This window comes from Aulonocara sp. 'chitande type north' Nkhata Bay, linkage group LG9, assembly GCF_057382095.1.
Source record: "Aulonocara sp. 'chitande type north' Nkhata Bay isolate Kocher_YH1m ecotype deep benthic linkage group LG9, A_spYH_male_GT1.1, whole genome shotgun sequence".
NCBI lineage: Eukaryota > Metazoa > Chordata > Actinopteri > Cichliformes > Cichlidae > Aulonocara > Aulonocara sp. 'chitande type north' Nkhata Bay.
In genome coordinates, this window is record NC_141352.1 from 33,327,418 (window position 1) to 33,339,718 (window position 12,301).

The 12,301-nt window shown below is 42.6% G+C and overlaps 2 protein-coding genes and 2 non-coding genes across 4 annotated transcripts in view; 3 read left to right on the top strand and 1 right to left on the bottom strand.

Moving 5' to 3' along the window:
* Window positions 1-12,301, bottom strand: part of LOC147322587 (transcription factor 7-like 1-B) — a 118,348-nt gene that overhangs the window by 43,312 nt on the left and 62,735 nt on the right. The gene's annotated exons all lie outside the window — the stretch shown is intronic.
* Window positions 442-1,616, top strand: LOC147322592 (uncharacterized). The gene has a single exon (XM_086307064.1). It carries the CDS (start codon window positions 486-488, stop codon window positions 1,614-1,616), a length of 1,131 nt encoding a protein of 376 aa, XP_086163190.1. The 5' UTR covers window positions 442-485.
* On the top strand, window positions 8,343-8,414 carry trnag-ucc (transfer RNA glycine (anticodon UCC)). The gene has a single exon. It is a non-coding gene; the product is annotated as a tRNA-Gly (tRNA).
* Window positions 8,990-9,071, top strand: trnas-cga (transfer RNA serine (anticodon CGA)). The gene has a single exon. It is a non-coding gene; the product is annotated as a tRNA-Ser (tRNA).

The following is a 12,301-nucleotide window of genomic DNA, read 5'->3' on the forward strand; positions in this document are numbered from 1 at the left end:
CTTGAAATTAGTTAATTCAGATATAAACAGAGTGACAGTTTACAGATTCAAACATGTCTCAGAGAAAACAGAAAAAAACAGTAAAGCCCAACTCTCCTCTTTGTGATCAGGAAGACAAAATTCAACTTCCTGATCAAGTAGACAAATCATTCAACCAGCTTCTAGAAAAGGAAGATATTCAAAAGTTGAAAGAAATGGAACTCCTAGACAGGGAAGAAACTTTGAGCTCCAAGCAAAGCTTGATAAAGCACTAGAAAAACTAGTGCTGAAGGACAAAAAGAATCAGGAGCTGCAAGTAAAGCTTGATGAAAGACCGCACACAAATGAAGAGTTTCTTCAAGAAAAAAGGCTACAGGAGATAAAACAGAAGGAAATGGATTTCAAGCTCCAGGACCTGGAGAAACACAACAAAGGCTTGCAAATCAAGCTTAATGAAGCTCTGCAAAAAAAATTAAGAACTCCTCCAAGAAAAACAACAACAGGACATGAAGCAGTGCAAACTCCAAGGCATGGAGGAAAAATACAAAGCGCTTCAGGTAAAGCTTGATAAAACACTGAACAAAAATAAAGAGTTGCTTCAAGAACAAAAGCAACAAGAAATTAAACAGAAACAAACGGACTGCAAGCTTGAAGACGTGCAGGAAAAATACACAGCGCTGAAAATGAAACTTGATAAAGCACTGCAAAGAAATAAAGATTTCCTTCAAGAGAAAGAACAGCAAGACATGAAACAGAAACATCTGGATTGCAAACTTCAGAACATCGAGAAACACAACGAAGGCTCGCAAGTAATGCTTGATGAAGCTCTGCAAAAGAATAAAGAAATCCTTGAAGAGAAAGAAAAACTGGACCAGAGAGACACGCAGTGCCAACTCCAAGGTGTGCAGGAACAATACGGAGCGCTGCAGGTAAAGCTTGATGAAACACTGCACAAATATCAAGAGCTGCTTCAAGACCAAGAACAACAGGAAATAAAGCAGAAAGAAGACAAAGAAATTCTCCAGGACTTTGAGAGGAAAAACCAAAACCTGCAAGAACTTTATAACAAACTGAACTACAAAACAACTGAACTGGAAGAGGAAAAGGAAAAACTGCAAAACCAATGCTCAGAGATGCAGAGTAAGCTCAATGACATGCTGAGAAAAAACACAGAAGTCGAGGAACTTTCAGACAACGTGAAGTGCAAAAACACTGAGATGCAGGTGCTAAAGCAACAACTAGAGAAAACAAACGAAGACCTGCAGTGTTCACTTCAAGAAATCGAGAGCAGAAGTCAGCAGTTGGAAGACACGCACAACAAATTACAACAGAGTTATACAGAGCTGCACGAGGCAAAGCTAATGCAGGAGGCAACATCTAAAGAAATGAAAGAAAGGCTCGAAGACAAACAAGCCAAATTAGAAGAAGTGGAGAAAACATGCAAGAGACTTGAGCAGGAGAATGCAGAAACAATCGATCAGTTGAGAACCCTCATCCTAGAGAAAAAAGTGCTCGTGGAAAAGCTCATGGAAAAGAAGAAAAAACGCTTCTGCTTCTTCTGGAGGAGGGACACTCCTGCTTTTTCTACTTTTTCTACTTTTTCTACTGCTAATGTCACCTCGTCTGTTCCATCTTAATTTTCACCTCTCCTCTCTCTTTCTCTCCCTTTCTCTCCTGACACCTCTCCCTCCCCTGTCTCCCTTTAACTCCTATCACCTGTCCCATCTCCTCCCCCTCCCCCCCCCTCTCTCTTTTCACCCTCACCCCCCAACCAGTCCCGACAGTTGACTGCCCCCTCTAGAGCCTGGTTCTGTCATAGGTTTCTTCCTTTAAAGGGAGTTTTTCCTATCCACTGTCGCACCTAGTGCTTGCTCAGAGGGGATTGTTGGGGTTTTCTCTCCTCTATCTCTTTCCTCCTTTCTATCCCTTTCCTTTACCTTCTTCTTTAAAACCCCTCCCCCGTTTCTATTTCCTCAATAATTTAATAATAAACACAATTGGCAAAATTTTAAAAAGTCAGATCAATGTCTTCATTCAAGAATGAATTGTCTTTGTCACCGGGTCATGTGTATTTTGTGTTTTCCTCGGGCTGGTGATCCTTGCAGTTGTTGAGCCCAAGAGTCCAGATTTTTAGTGTTTTAATCACATTTAGTGTTACATTTTAGATCACAACAAAAGGATATCCACAATTTAGGATTCAGGCATTTGTCTTTTTCAATATCATAATCATTCTATGATTGAGTCGGTTACAGAAGCAGCAGTTAGCAGCAATAACTTCAATTCATCAACATTTGCAAGCATTTCTTTATACACAGCATTTCTGTCAGGTTGAGGTCTGGACTTCCATGCAGTAGATTTGCTGCTGTGCTTGGGCTCATTATCCTGTTGCATGGCCTAATTTAGGAGAAGCTTTAGCTGTTGGACAGACGGCCTCACATTTGACTCTAGAAAACTTTGGCATACAGAGGAGTTCGTGGACTGCAAGGTGCTTATTGCTTGTGTCTGCAGAACAAGCTCAAATCACCACAATTGAACCAGCGTACTTGACAGTGGATTTGAGGTGTTTGTGCTGTGTTTGATTTTTGCTGAAGTTACTGCTGTGCATTATGACCAAACCTCCACTTTAGTCTCATCTTTTAAAAATATGTTGCTCCAGAAGCTTTCAAGGGCAAATTTGCAAACCTCAACTGAGTTGTTGTGTTCTCTTTAGAGACAAGAAGCTTTCTCCTGGCGGCCCTTCCAGACCAACCATACTTGTTTTGTCTTTTTCTAATTAAACTGTCTTGAACATTAACATGCTGTTTAAGGCCTGTAGAGGCTCAGATGCAGCTCTTGGGTATTGTGCAGTTTCTGTGAGCACTGAACAGTCTTTGTGGTGGATCTGAATGCTCCAGACTAGCAAACTTGCTCATGGTCAGTTAATCAAGTGCATAGAGCCCTGTGATGAATTTTCACATTTACTCTGTGAATCTTCATTCTTCTAGCTAGTCTTTACTCTTCTAGAAGCTTTCTTTGCTCAGACGTCTGCAGCATTGAATCTATGTCTTCTCCACTGCTATTCCAAACAAGGTGCTGATGCAGGGGTCATTAGCACAGTAAGATTTAAGTGCACAAAATGTTCACATCATAATAGTAATAATAATTAGAGGAGAGTATTATGTAGTCCAAGAAGTGTGTGGAGAAGTTTTCAGTGCAGAGGAGGGAACCATGGTGTTCAGGAGCCAAACTGCTTTGGGGGAAAATGCTATTGCACAATCTTGCCGACCTGCTCCTGATGACGCAGTCGTCTTCTGGAGGGAAGTGTGGTAAACAGTTGATGGGAAGGGTGATGCGGGTCAGCCATGATGCTAGTGGCTTTCCCAGTGAGGTGTAAATATCCTGTAGACTGGGTAGAGAGCTGCCAATAACACGCTGTGCGGTCCACACAATCCTCTGGAGGGCTCTGCGATTGGACGCATGACAGTTTTCATACCAGACTGTGATGCAGCGGGTTAGGATGCTCTGCATGGTACCTCTGTAGAAAGTATTAAAGATGGGTTTGGGGATGTGCACCTTCTTCAGTCGTCTCTTAAAATGCAGTCGCTGCTGAGCTCTTTTAGTCACTGATTTGGTGTTGCTGGTCCAGGACAGGTCCAGGGGCGGATCTAGAGAAATTTTTCCAGGCTGGCATGGAAATCAAATGGGGTGGCAAAATCAAAGCCTTGTTTTAAAGACATATGCAGGTGTTACATATGATTAATATACATTAAGCATATGTTTCATATAAATATGGTCTATAACTTAATTATTTTCTATAGCCCACATAATTAAACATTTCAGTTACATAAAATGTGTGTACTGTATAGCCTGTATAATAAATAAATATGTAACCAATAAGTATAAAATCCAGAAAGCTACACAACACTGGGCGGGGGCTCATTTCCAAACACAAGTCTAACTTAAGTTTCATACTGTTTTTGTTAGAAAAAAATCAAATTGTACTGACTACTACTACTGCCAGAAAGCTGCACTGTCACAAACAATTATTGAAACCTCATTTTTCATGATTTGTTGGGTCAATATTCTGAGGTCCAAAATATAATTGGCCATTTTTGGCTGCTTTTGATTGTTGTTGTTTTTTTACCTTGTCTTTCTTGGTATCATTCTTTTCAGCACAACCTCACACGTCCAAATTTACAGTTATTAAAACAACTGGTCTGAAATCACACAAACACATAAAACCCTAGTAGTAGTTATATTTTCTCTTTACTATAAAAACCACAGACATGTTTAGTAAATTATTTTCATAACTTGAAATGCAAATATAAGTGGTAATTATTTTAAATTAAAATTAAACAAAAATTTTGTAAATAATAAAGTTATATACAACTATTCATCTAAAAATGCAGGCAATGCATCTGGGGTTCTTATTTTTATTTTTTTGCACAGCCATTTTAAAAATACTACAACAATCAGGTGTCACAATAAGACGCCCCACAAATTATTTGTGCCAGTAAAAAAAAAAAAATGTCAACCACAAGACAGAGAAGAACATCACAGGGAGAAACCCTGCAGGCCTGACAGCAGGTGTATCGCTCATTCTGTTTTCCACCTGGAGACAGGGTTCACATGGCATTCTGCCTGTGTAACTTGTGTAACTACACAAGTTAACACAATTCAATTCAATTCAATTTTATTTATATAGCGCCAAATCACAACAAAAGTCGCCTCAAGGTGCTTCATAGATACAGAGAACAACCCAACAATCATATGACCCCCTATGAGCAAGCACTTGGGCGACAGTGGGAAGGAAAAACTCCCTTTTAACAGGAAGAAACCTCCAGCAGAACCAGGCTCAGGGAGGGGCGGGGCCATCTGCTGCAACCGGTTGGGGTAAGAGAAGGAAAACAGGATAAAAGACATGCTGTGGAAGAGAGACAGAGGTTAATAACAGATATGATTCAATGCAGTTAACTCATACTGAGTGAGAAAGGTGACTGGAAAGGAAAAACTCAATGCATCATGGGAATCCCCGGCAGCCTACATCTATTGCAGCATAACTAAGGGAGGATTCAAGGTCACCTGGTCCAGCCCTAAATATATACTTTACCAAAGAGGAAAGTTTTAAGCCTAATCTTGAAAGTAGAGATAGTGTCTGTCTCCCGAATCCAAACTGGAAGCTGGTTCCACAGAAGAGGGGCTGTAGTCGCAAATTTTGAAGCCATCCTGATAATCTTCTTCCACCAACGATGTGGAGATCCAACCCTTTTAGATCCAATTAAAATCAAGACACTCAAAAAGATGCTCTGTAAAAGAGTAGAAAAAATAGATACAGACATGTGCTGCATGAAAGACGTTAGGGAAGGTTAGTTAGCTGGAGAGCGAGTTAGGCAGGAGAACTCTCAGCAGCATTAACTGCCCTGTTACTGCACCACCTTAATAAACCATGGTGAAGCAAAATGTCTTGTGCTTAAGACTCTACATGAAAGTTAAAATATATATGTTCAGTGCACATAGATATATAGTGTATAGTTATACATATCACACAAAAATCCACCACATCCCCCCTTGTGGTACCTGGAGGTACCACCTAAAAAGACCCAATGACTAAAGAAGAACAAAAATCGTGAAAACGAATGCGTGCGCTGTTTTTTTGCTAACATACTTTAAAGCAAGCTCTAAATAGAATATAAGAATTTGTATAAAGATCCCACACAGTTGTTGCTCTATTGAATAAACCCCAGAAACCTCATAGTCATCAACATAACATTCTTCCAACGCTTCATTTCTCTTAGTCAATTAATTTAAGACTAATTGATTCCTCTTCATTTGCAAATCATACTACACAGTATCCTTATCAGAATACTCAAGAAACTTAAAACTAGCCTAATTACAGTAAAATGAAAGTGAGGCATGAAACACATCAGCAGAGACACATAATACATACACGGATTACACAACACCATATGTGACATTAAAAATAATACAATAAAACAATTAATTCCCAATTTTGGATTTCATCTTGGTCAGGTTCAACTTCTTTTTCTGAACAACTTCTCAGTGTGGGCTTTGAAATGTTCTTTGATCATCACTTCATCTTCTTCATCCGACATAAACCCACCAAGAGCATTCTCTTTGTGGGCCGGTACTGCTCACCCGAGTAAACACGAGCTGACATTGACATGAATTAAACATAAAACATTATATACAGTATAAGATTTTGTAAGGTAAACCTAGTTCATACAAATGAAGTAAAGAAAAGTTATTAAAACAAAACGTGCCTTGCTGTTTATTCTTTCAGTGTCCCACAGTAGCACATTTCCTGCTAGGAAAATGTCAGAAGTCACATCATTTCTGTAAATTGGGAAGTAACTGTAATACATCAAGTCACCTCTGTCTCTTGTTACCAGGACTTTTTAAAATGAATGGTGCAACATGGAAAGAGGCCCTACACAAGAGTTTAGCTTTGAGCTCAATAGGCGATGATCCTTTCAGCCATGACATCTCTGACATGGGAAACCAGGGAATTTGATTAGAAAATGGTGAAGGATTTTCTTTTCAGTTAGAAACTGGATTTGTGTAACATGGTGGTGAAAAGCCCCCAAAGAAAGCAGCATATGATCAGTCGCTATATTGCATTTAATACAAACGTCCTTCGTGTATCCTTTGAATACAGAACAGATCATTTCTGATATCTATGAGTAAACCCAACGAGCACGTGTCCCAAAAGACCCCACAGTGTTTTTATCTGGCTTTTCCCTGACAGTTAGTGGACACTGACAGATGTGTGCTGAATATGAAAGGAAACAAAAGAACTAAAGAAGGTTTGCAGTGTTAAAAACAAGAACTACATGAAGGTTGTTTCATCCTGCTGTAACTTATGACAGAAGCATCTTTTGTTTGTTTTTTCATTTATTTACACAAAGACAGATGTTGAAATAACAGGAGTAACAGTTTAATTCAATTGAAATCGGTCCAATCGTCTATAGTGAAATTATTGTTTTTCATTAGTTGGCAAAAGATGGGGGTTGTTGACGGCAATTCAGTGAATGCAACAGGGGAGGACGCCAGTTTGGATGGAGGGGAATCAGCAGGACAGATGAGATTTTGTTTAGGAGTCGAGTAGTTGTGTGAATGAGGAGAGGAGAGCACATTAGACTGCTGAGAGACGGGGAGGTAGTCAAGCACTGACCACATGTCTTCTTGGATTTCAGCAAAACAGATGGGCTCATCTCGGTCTTGGAATAATTCAACTCGGGGTTGAACTGATGCAGTTTGAGAGGCATCTACAGGAGAGGCAGGGGTGGGTGAGGGCTGCTGAGACTGCGCAGTGATGGGGAGGGGGTCGAGCTCTTCCAGCACTGACAGCAGTTCTTCCTCACTTCCCATCTTCATCCTGAATGTGTTCACTGACAGGTGTTGCCAGCTGTGGTGGCTTGTCTCGCGCTCAAAGAGGACAAAATAGAGAACAATACAGTGTTCAGCTGCCTGGCTGTGCTTTACACACAGCCCTGCTCTGGTACACCCACTATGCCGGCCTTTGTACACTCTCTCCATCTAATGATAGAGAGGAAGGATACATTCACTACTTCTAGCCTCCACTATTCAAATTGAGTATTTTCACAGTGTCCTAAAAGCTTCCTGAAAAGCCTTTACACTATTTTCCAAAACGCTGCATCCAGAGCACAGTCAGGGACTGGAAGGAGAGAGTATATTTCCCCCATATGGACTTCTCTCTTCATTGGCTCCCAATTAAATCCCAAATAAAAATCCAAATACTTGCCCTCACACACACAAGGTCTTGAATAATCACCCCCAATTTTGTCTACAAGATCTCACAGTGCCATATCATCCCAACAGAGTGCTTTGCTCTCAGACTGCTGTCTTCCGAGGGGATTTAAAAGTACAATGGAAGGCAGAGCCATCACTTTTCAGGCCCCTCTCTGTGGAACCAGCTCCCACTTTGTATTCGGGACACAGACACTTGCTCTCATTTTTTAATTAAGCGTGAAACCTTTTTGCCAAAGTCCAATAACTTGAGAGAGGAGCCAAAGACGTCCTCGTCCCAGATTCGTCCCAAGACAGATTCACACCTATTCGCACCTTGTCTGCTGTGACCTGAAGAACTCGCGTGACCATTGCGACTCTCAAGGTGCTAAAAATCACACAAGAGTTTAAATGCGTGAGAGGCCACACTTGAGTAGCAAAGAAGCTTAGCTGATGAGATTAAATGTGCAGTTGCATGAGAGCACTAGTCTTTTTAGTGATCTACCTTTTGACCAGTTTAGAACCTGACAAGCGAGTAATCACAATGCCCACCTTGTTAATTGTCCTGAAAGCTTCATAAGCCGGACAATGACTCAGTGATGTTGCAGTTTTTCACAGCGATGGTGGTATAGTGGCGAGCATAGCTGCCTTCCAAGCAGTTGACCCGGGTTCGATTCCCGGCCATCGCAGTTGCTTCTCGCAGTGCTGTTCAAGCATGTGGGCTGCGTACTGTTTTACAGTAAAAACGTTCTCCGCTCTTTCTGCAAAGGCTTACAATGTCAGGCCAGGTGCATTCTTCATCGGCCTCGCTGCTACCGTTTGCTGTGGAAAGACACTGTTCACACAGGCTTTGAGTTCTCATCACTTCATACATATACCTTCTTACATGAAACTGTGATTGGACACGCTACTTCTTCATAAAGACACCCAGTCCCACTTTAAATATTGTGCTGAATGTTTGGAATGAAGATAACATTTTACTAACCATGTACTGATCAGCTCTTTGCGGTGGCAAAATCATCAGCTGTGTGTGTTACTGTTCATGCAAACAAGCAAGCTAATGTCAGCCAGCTAGCTTCAACCGCAGCTGTGCTGCACCGATCTCACGGAACTGCAAAACCACAAGCTTTCTCACCAAAGTCATGCAGCTACCGCATTTACAATCCAGCGTGGCCGTTGTTGTGCACATCCTACTTGAAAGACGTGTGGCGTAGGACTTGGAAGACGTATGTCTTTCAAGTATGTAGCTCCAAAACCAAATGTGGTTGTTGTGGCCGAGCGGTCAAGGCGATGGACTCGAAATCCATTGGGGTCTCCCCGCACAGGTTCGAATCCTGTCAACAACGGTCAGCTGTTTTGCGGCAGTCCAGACGTTGATTTGAGAAGAAGCCACGGCATGGAGATCACCTGAGAAAGAGCCAGGCCTTTGCTTGTGAAAATAGAGCACGCAGAAGCAATGGACCCAGCTATGTCCTGACAAAATTAGGCACATATTCAGTAAACATGGCATCCTTCAATTGCTCTCTTAGCCACCCCAGACGTGTAGTCATCCAGGATCCTGTCTGAGTACCGCCAATGACTGATGCGTCTGACAAATGCTGATTGCTTTGCAAGAGGATCGGGATTGGAGGGACAGCGGATTTCACCGGGAATGGGACAACAGCAGAAATAGCTTCAAACATCAAACATTACTGCATGAAAAGCACAAAGAGTGGACACATTTCATTGTTTGGAACACTGCTTTTCACTTCAGCTCTTTGCATGTAAAAACTTTGCTCTTCTCCACAGCTGGCTGACGGACACGCAAAAGTGCAAGCAAGAGTGGCCACAGACCCACTATGCCGGCCTTTGTACACTCTCTCCATCTAATGATAGAGAGGAAGGATACATTCACTACTTCTAGCCTCCACTATTCAAATTCAGTATTTTCACAGCGTCCTAAAAGCTTCCTGAAAAGCCTTTACACTGTTTTCCAAAACGCTGCTGTGCTGCCCCTTTAATCCTCCCCAGTTCCCTCAGTTTGAGATCCTTCTTGGACTTGGTGTCATGGTACTCCAAGTTTTGCCAAACTTTGCAACTGTTGTAGCCCCTATGTGTGCCTGTGCTAACGACAAGAACACTTTCACATGGACTTCAGGTGCACAAGCGAGCTTTGAAGAAGTAAAAAAACTCCTGGTGAATAGTCCTGCACTGGCACTGTTTGACCCTGCCTTGCGTGTTGTGATCTCTACTGATGCAAGTGACTATGGGCTTGGTGCTGTATTTGCTCAAGTGCAACCTGATGGCACAGAAAAACCTGTGGCGTTTGCTCCCTGCACACTGCCTGCAACAGATCAAAAGTACTCAACTGTTGAAAAAGAAGCTTATGCTTGTGTGTGGGCTGCAGAGAAATGGAGAACGTATTTGTGGGGCCGACGTTTCACTCTGCGGACAGACCACCAAGCTCTGACAACGCTGCTGAGCACCAAAGGGTTTAATAGGGTTGGCATGCGCATCGCCCGCTGGTCTGCCCGCCTCCTGTGTTTTGACTATGATGTTATTTACCGCCCAGGTTCTCAGAACTATACAGCTGACTGTCTCTCTCGCCTGCCCCTGCCCGTTTCTTCCCATTCCACATCAGATTCAGATCATGAAATGGTAGCCCAAGTTTCTGCTGCCATGTCCTCACTTCCAGTTGCGGACTTTGACTCTGCCTGTTCAACTTGCCCTGAACTGGTTGCTTTGCGTTCACAAATACAAAGTGGCTGGCCTGCCTCAATCAAAGCACTTGATGTCACGCTTGCACCTTACTACAAAATCCGTAATGAACTCTCAACCCTAAGTGATTATGTTCTCAGAGGCTCAAGGCTCATTGCACCACTTTCAGTGAGACCTAAACTGATTGCACTGGCACATGAAAGTCACCATTGTGCGCACAAAACAAAGATTAAGAGATCTCTACTGGTGGCCAAAAATGGACTCACAAGTTCAGTCTGCCATAACCTCATGCCTCCTTTGCCAGTCCAATGACAAAACTGCACATACTAATCCTGCTCCTCTCCAACCCGTCCCACTGCCTGATGGACCGTGGAAAAAACTTGGTCTTGACATTGTTGGGCCTTTTGATACTGCAATACCTGCTTGTAGATACGTCATAACATTGACTGACTACTACTCCAAATGGCCTGAGCTTGCCTTTTCACCTTATGCTACTACTGATGATGTCATTCAGTTCCTCTCATCTGTCTTTAGTCGTCATGGCAACCCAGAGAACATCATAACTGACAATGGTGCACAGTTCACCTCTGTAATGTTCACCTCATTCCTCCAGAATAGAGGCATCTCCCACAGCAGAACATCTGTCTACTACCCAGCTGCAAACGGAGCAATCGAACGGTTTCATCGTGCCCTCCGCACCTGTATCCAGACATCAATCCAGCAGTCGAAACCATGGAAGGCGACTGTGCTGGATTGGCTTCAAGTTTACTGTGCAACACCGCATGCAACTACTTCCCTCTACTTCCCTCTCCCTAAGAACTCCTGTGTGGCAGGAAGATGCGTACTATACTGGATGTACTCCCTTTGCCTCCTGCTGTGTCTCCACTGGATACGTTGCACGTCACTCAGTTCAGAAATATCAGTTGAAAATGCAACGTTACACTGATGGTAGGCGTCACGCACGGAAACCTTCTTTTCTACCAGGAGAGAGTGTGAGGATAAGGAAACCCCACCATGTTCCCAAAGGACATCCCAGATTTACCCCTCCTGTAACAGTAACAAAAGCCAAAGGCTTGAATGCCTTCTTGCTGAGTGATGGAAAGAGTTGGAATGCCACTCATCTAGCACGCTGTCGCCCAGTGACTGAAAAGAACGCTGACACTGCTAGGCTGCACCACACTCAGACTGGCTCACCTACTGCCAGAAGACTGCCACGCGTCAAGTACAAGCCTCGCTGGCACAAAGACTATATTGTAGCATAATAGGTTGCTTCCTCTCTGTGCAGGGGGATGACTGAAGGGATCACCTTGCTAATCCTTGCTGTCCAAACTGGCCTCATTGAGCTGCAGGTCATCCACAGAGCCTTCCTCCTCTCTATCATCCTCTTTATTGTTGTTGCTTCCATCCTGCAGTCCATGCTGGAGACAGCTGAGTCCTAGCCCTGGGAGCATCTAGAGGCAATTAAGATAATATACCAAAGACTTTTTTCATGTGTTTATTTTTAAGAAAACTCTGTGTCCCACTGTTTGTTTTATTTTTTACTGATCATAAACAACCAGAGGTGTGGACTCGAGTCACATGACTTGGACTCGAGTCAGACTCGAGTCATTAATTTTATGACTTTAGACTTGACTTGAAAAAATGTTCTAAGACTTGTGACTTGACTTGGACTTTTACACCAATGACTTGGGACTTGAATTGGACTTGAACCGGTTTACTTGAAAAGACTTGATATTTCACCCCAAATATAAAATTTAACATACATATTATATAGAGATTGAAAATGTGACGTCATTCAGGGGTAAAACCGCAAAGGATTCTGGGAACTCGTGGCAAGAGGTACTAGCGCACGCAGGCTTTCAATTGAAATCACAGCGAT

Bases quoted from the DNA above. Each gene is read 5' to 3' on its own strand.
- LOC147322592 (XM_086307064.1), top strand. From the start codon at position 486: ATGAAGCAGTGCAAACTCCAAGGCATGGAGGAAAAATACAAAGCGCTT.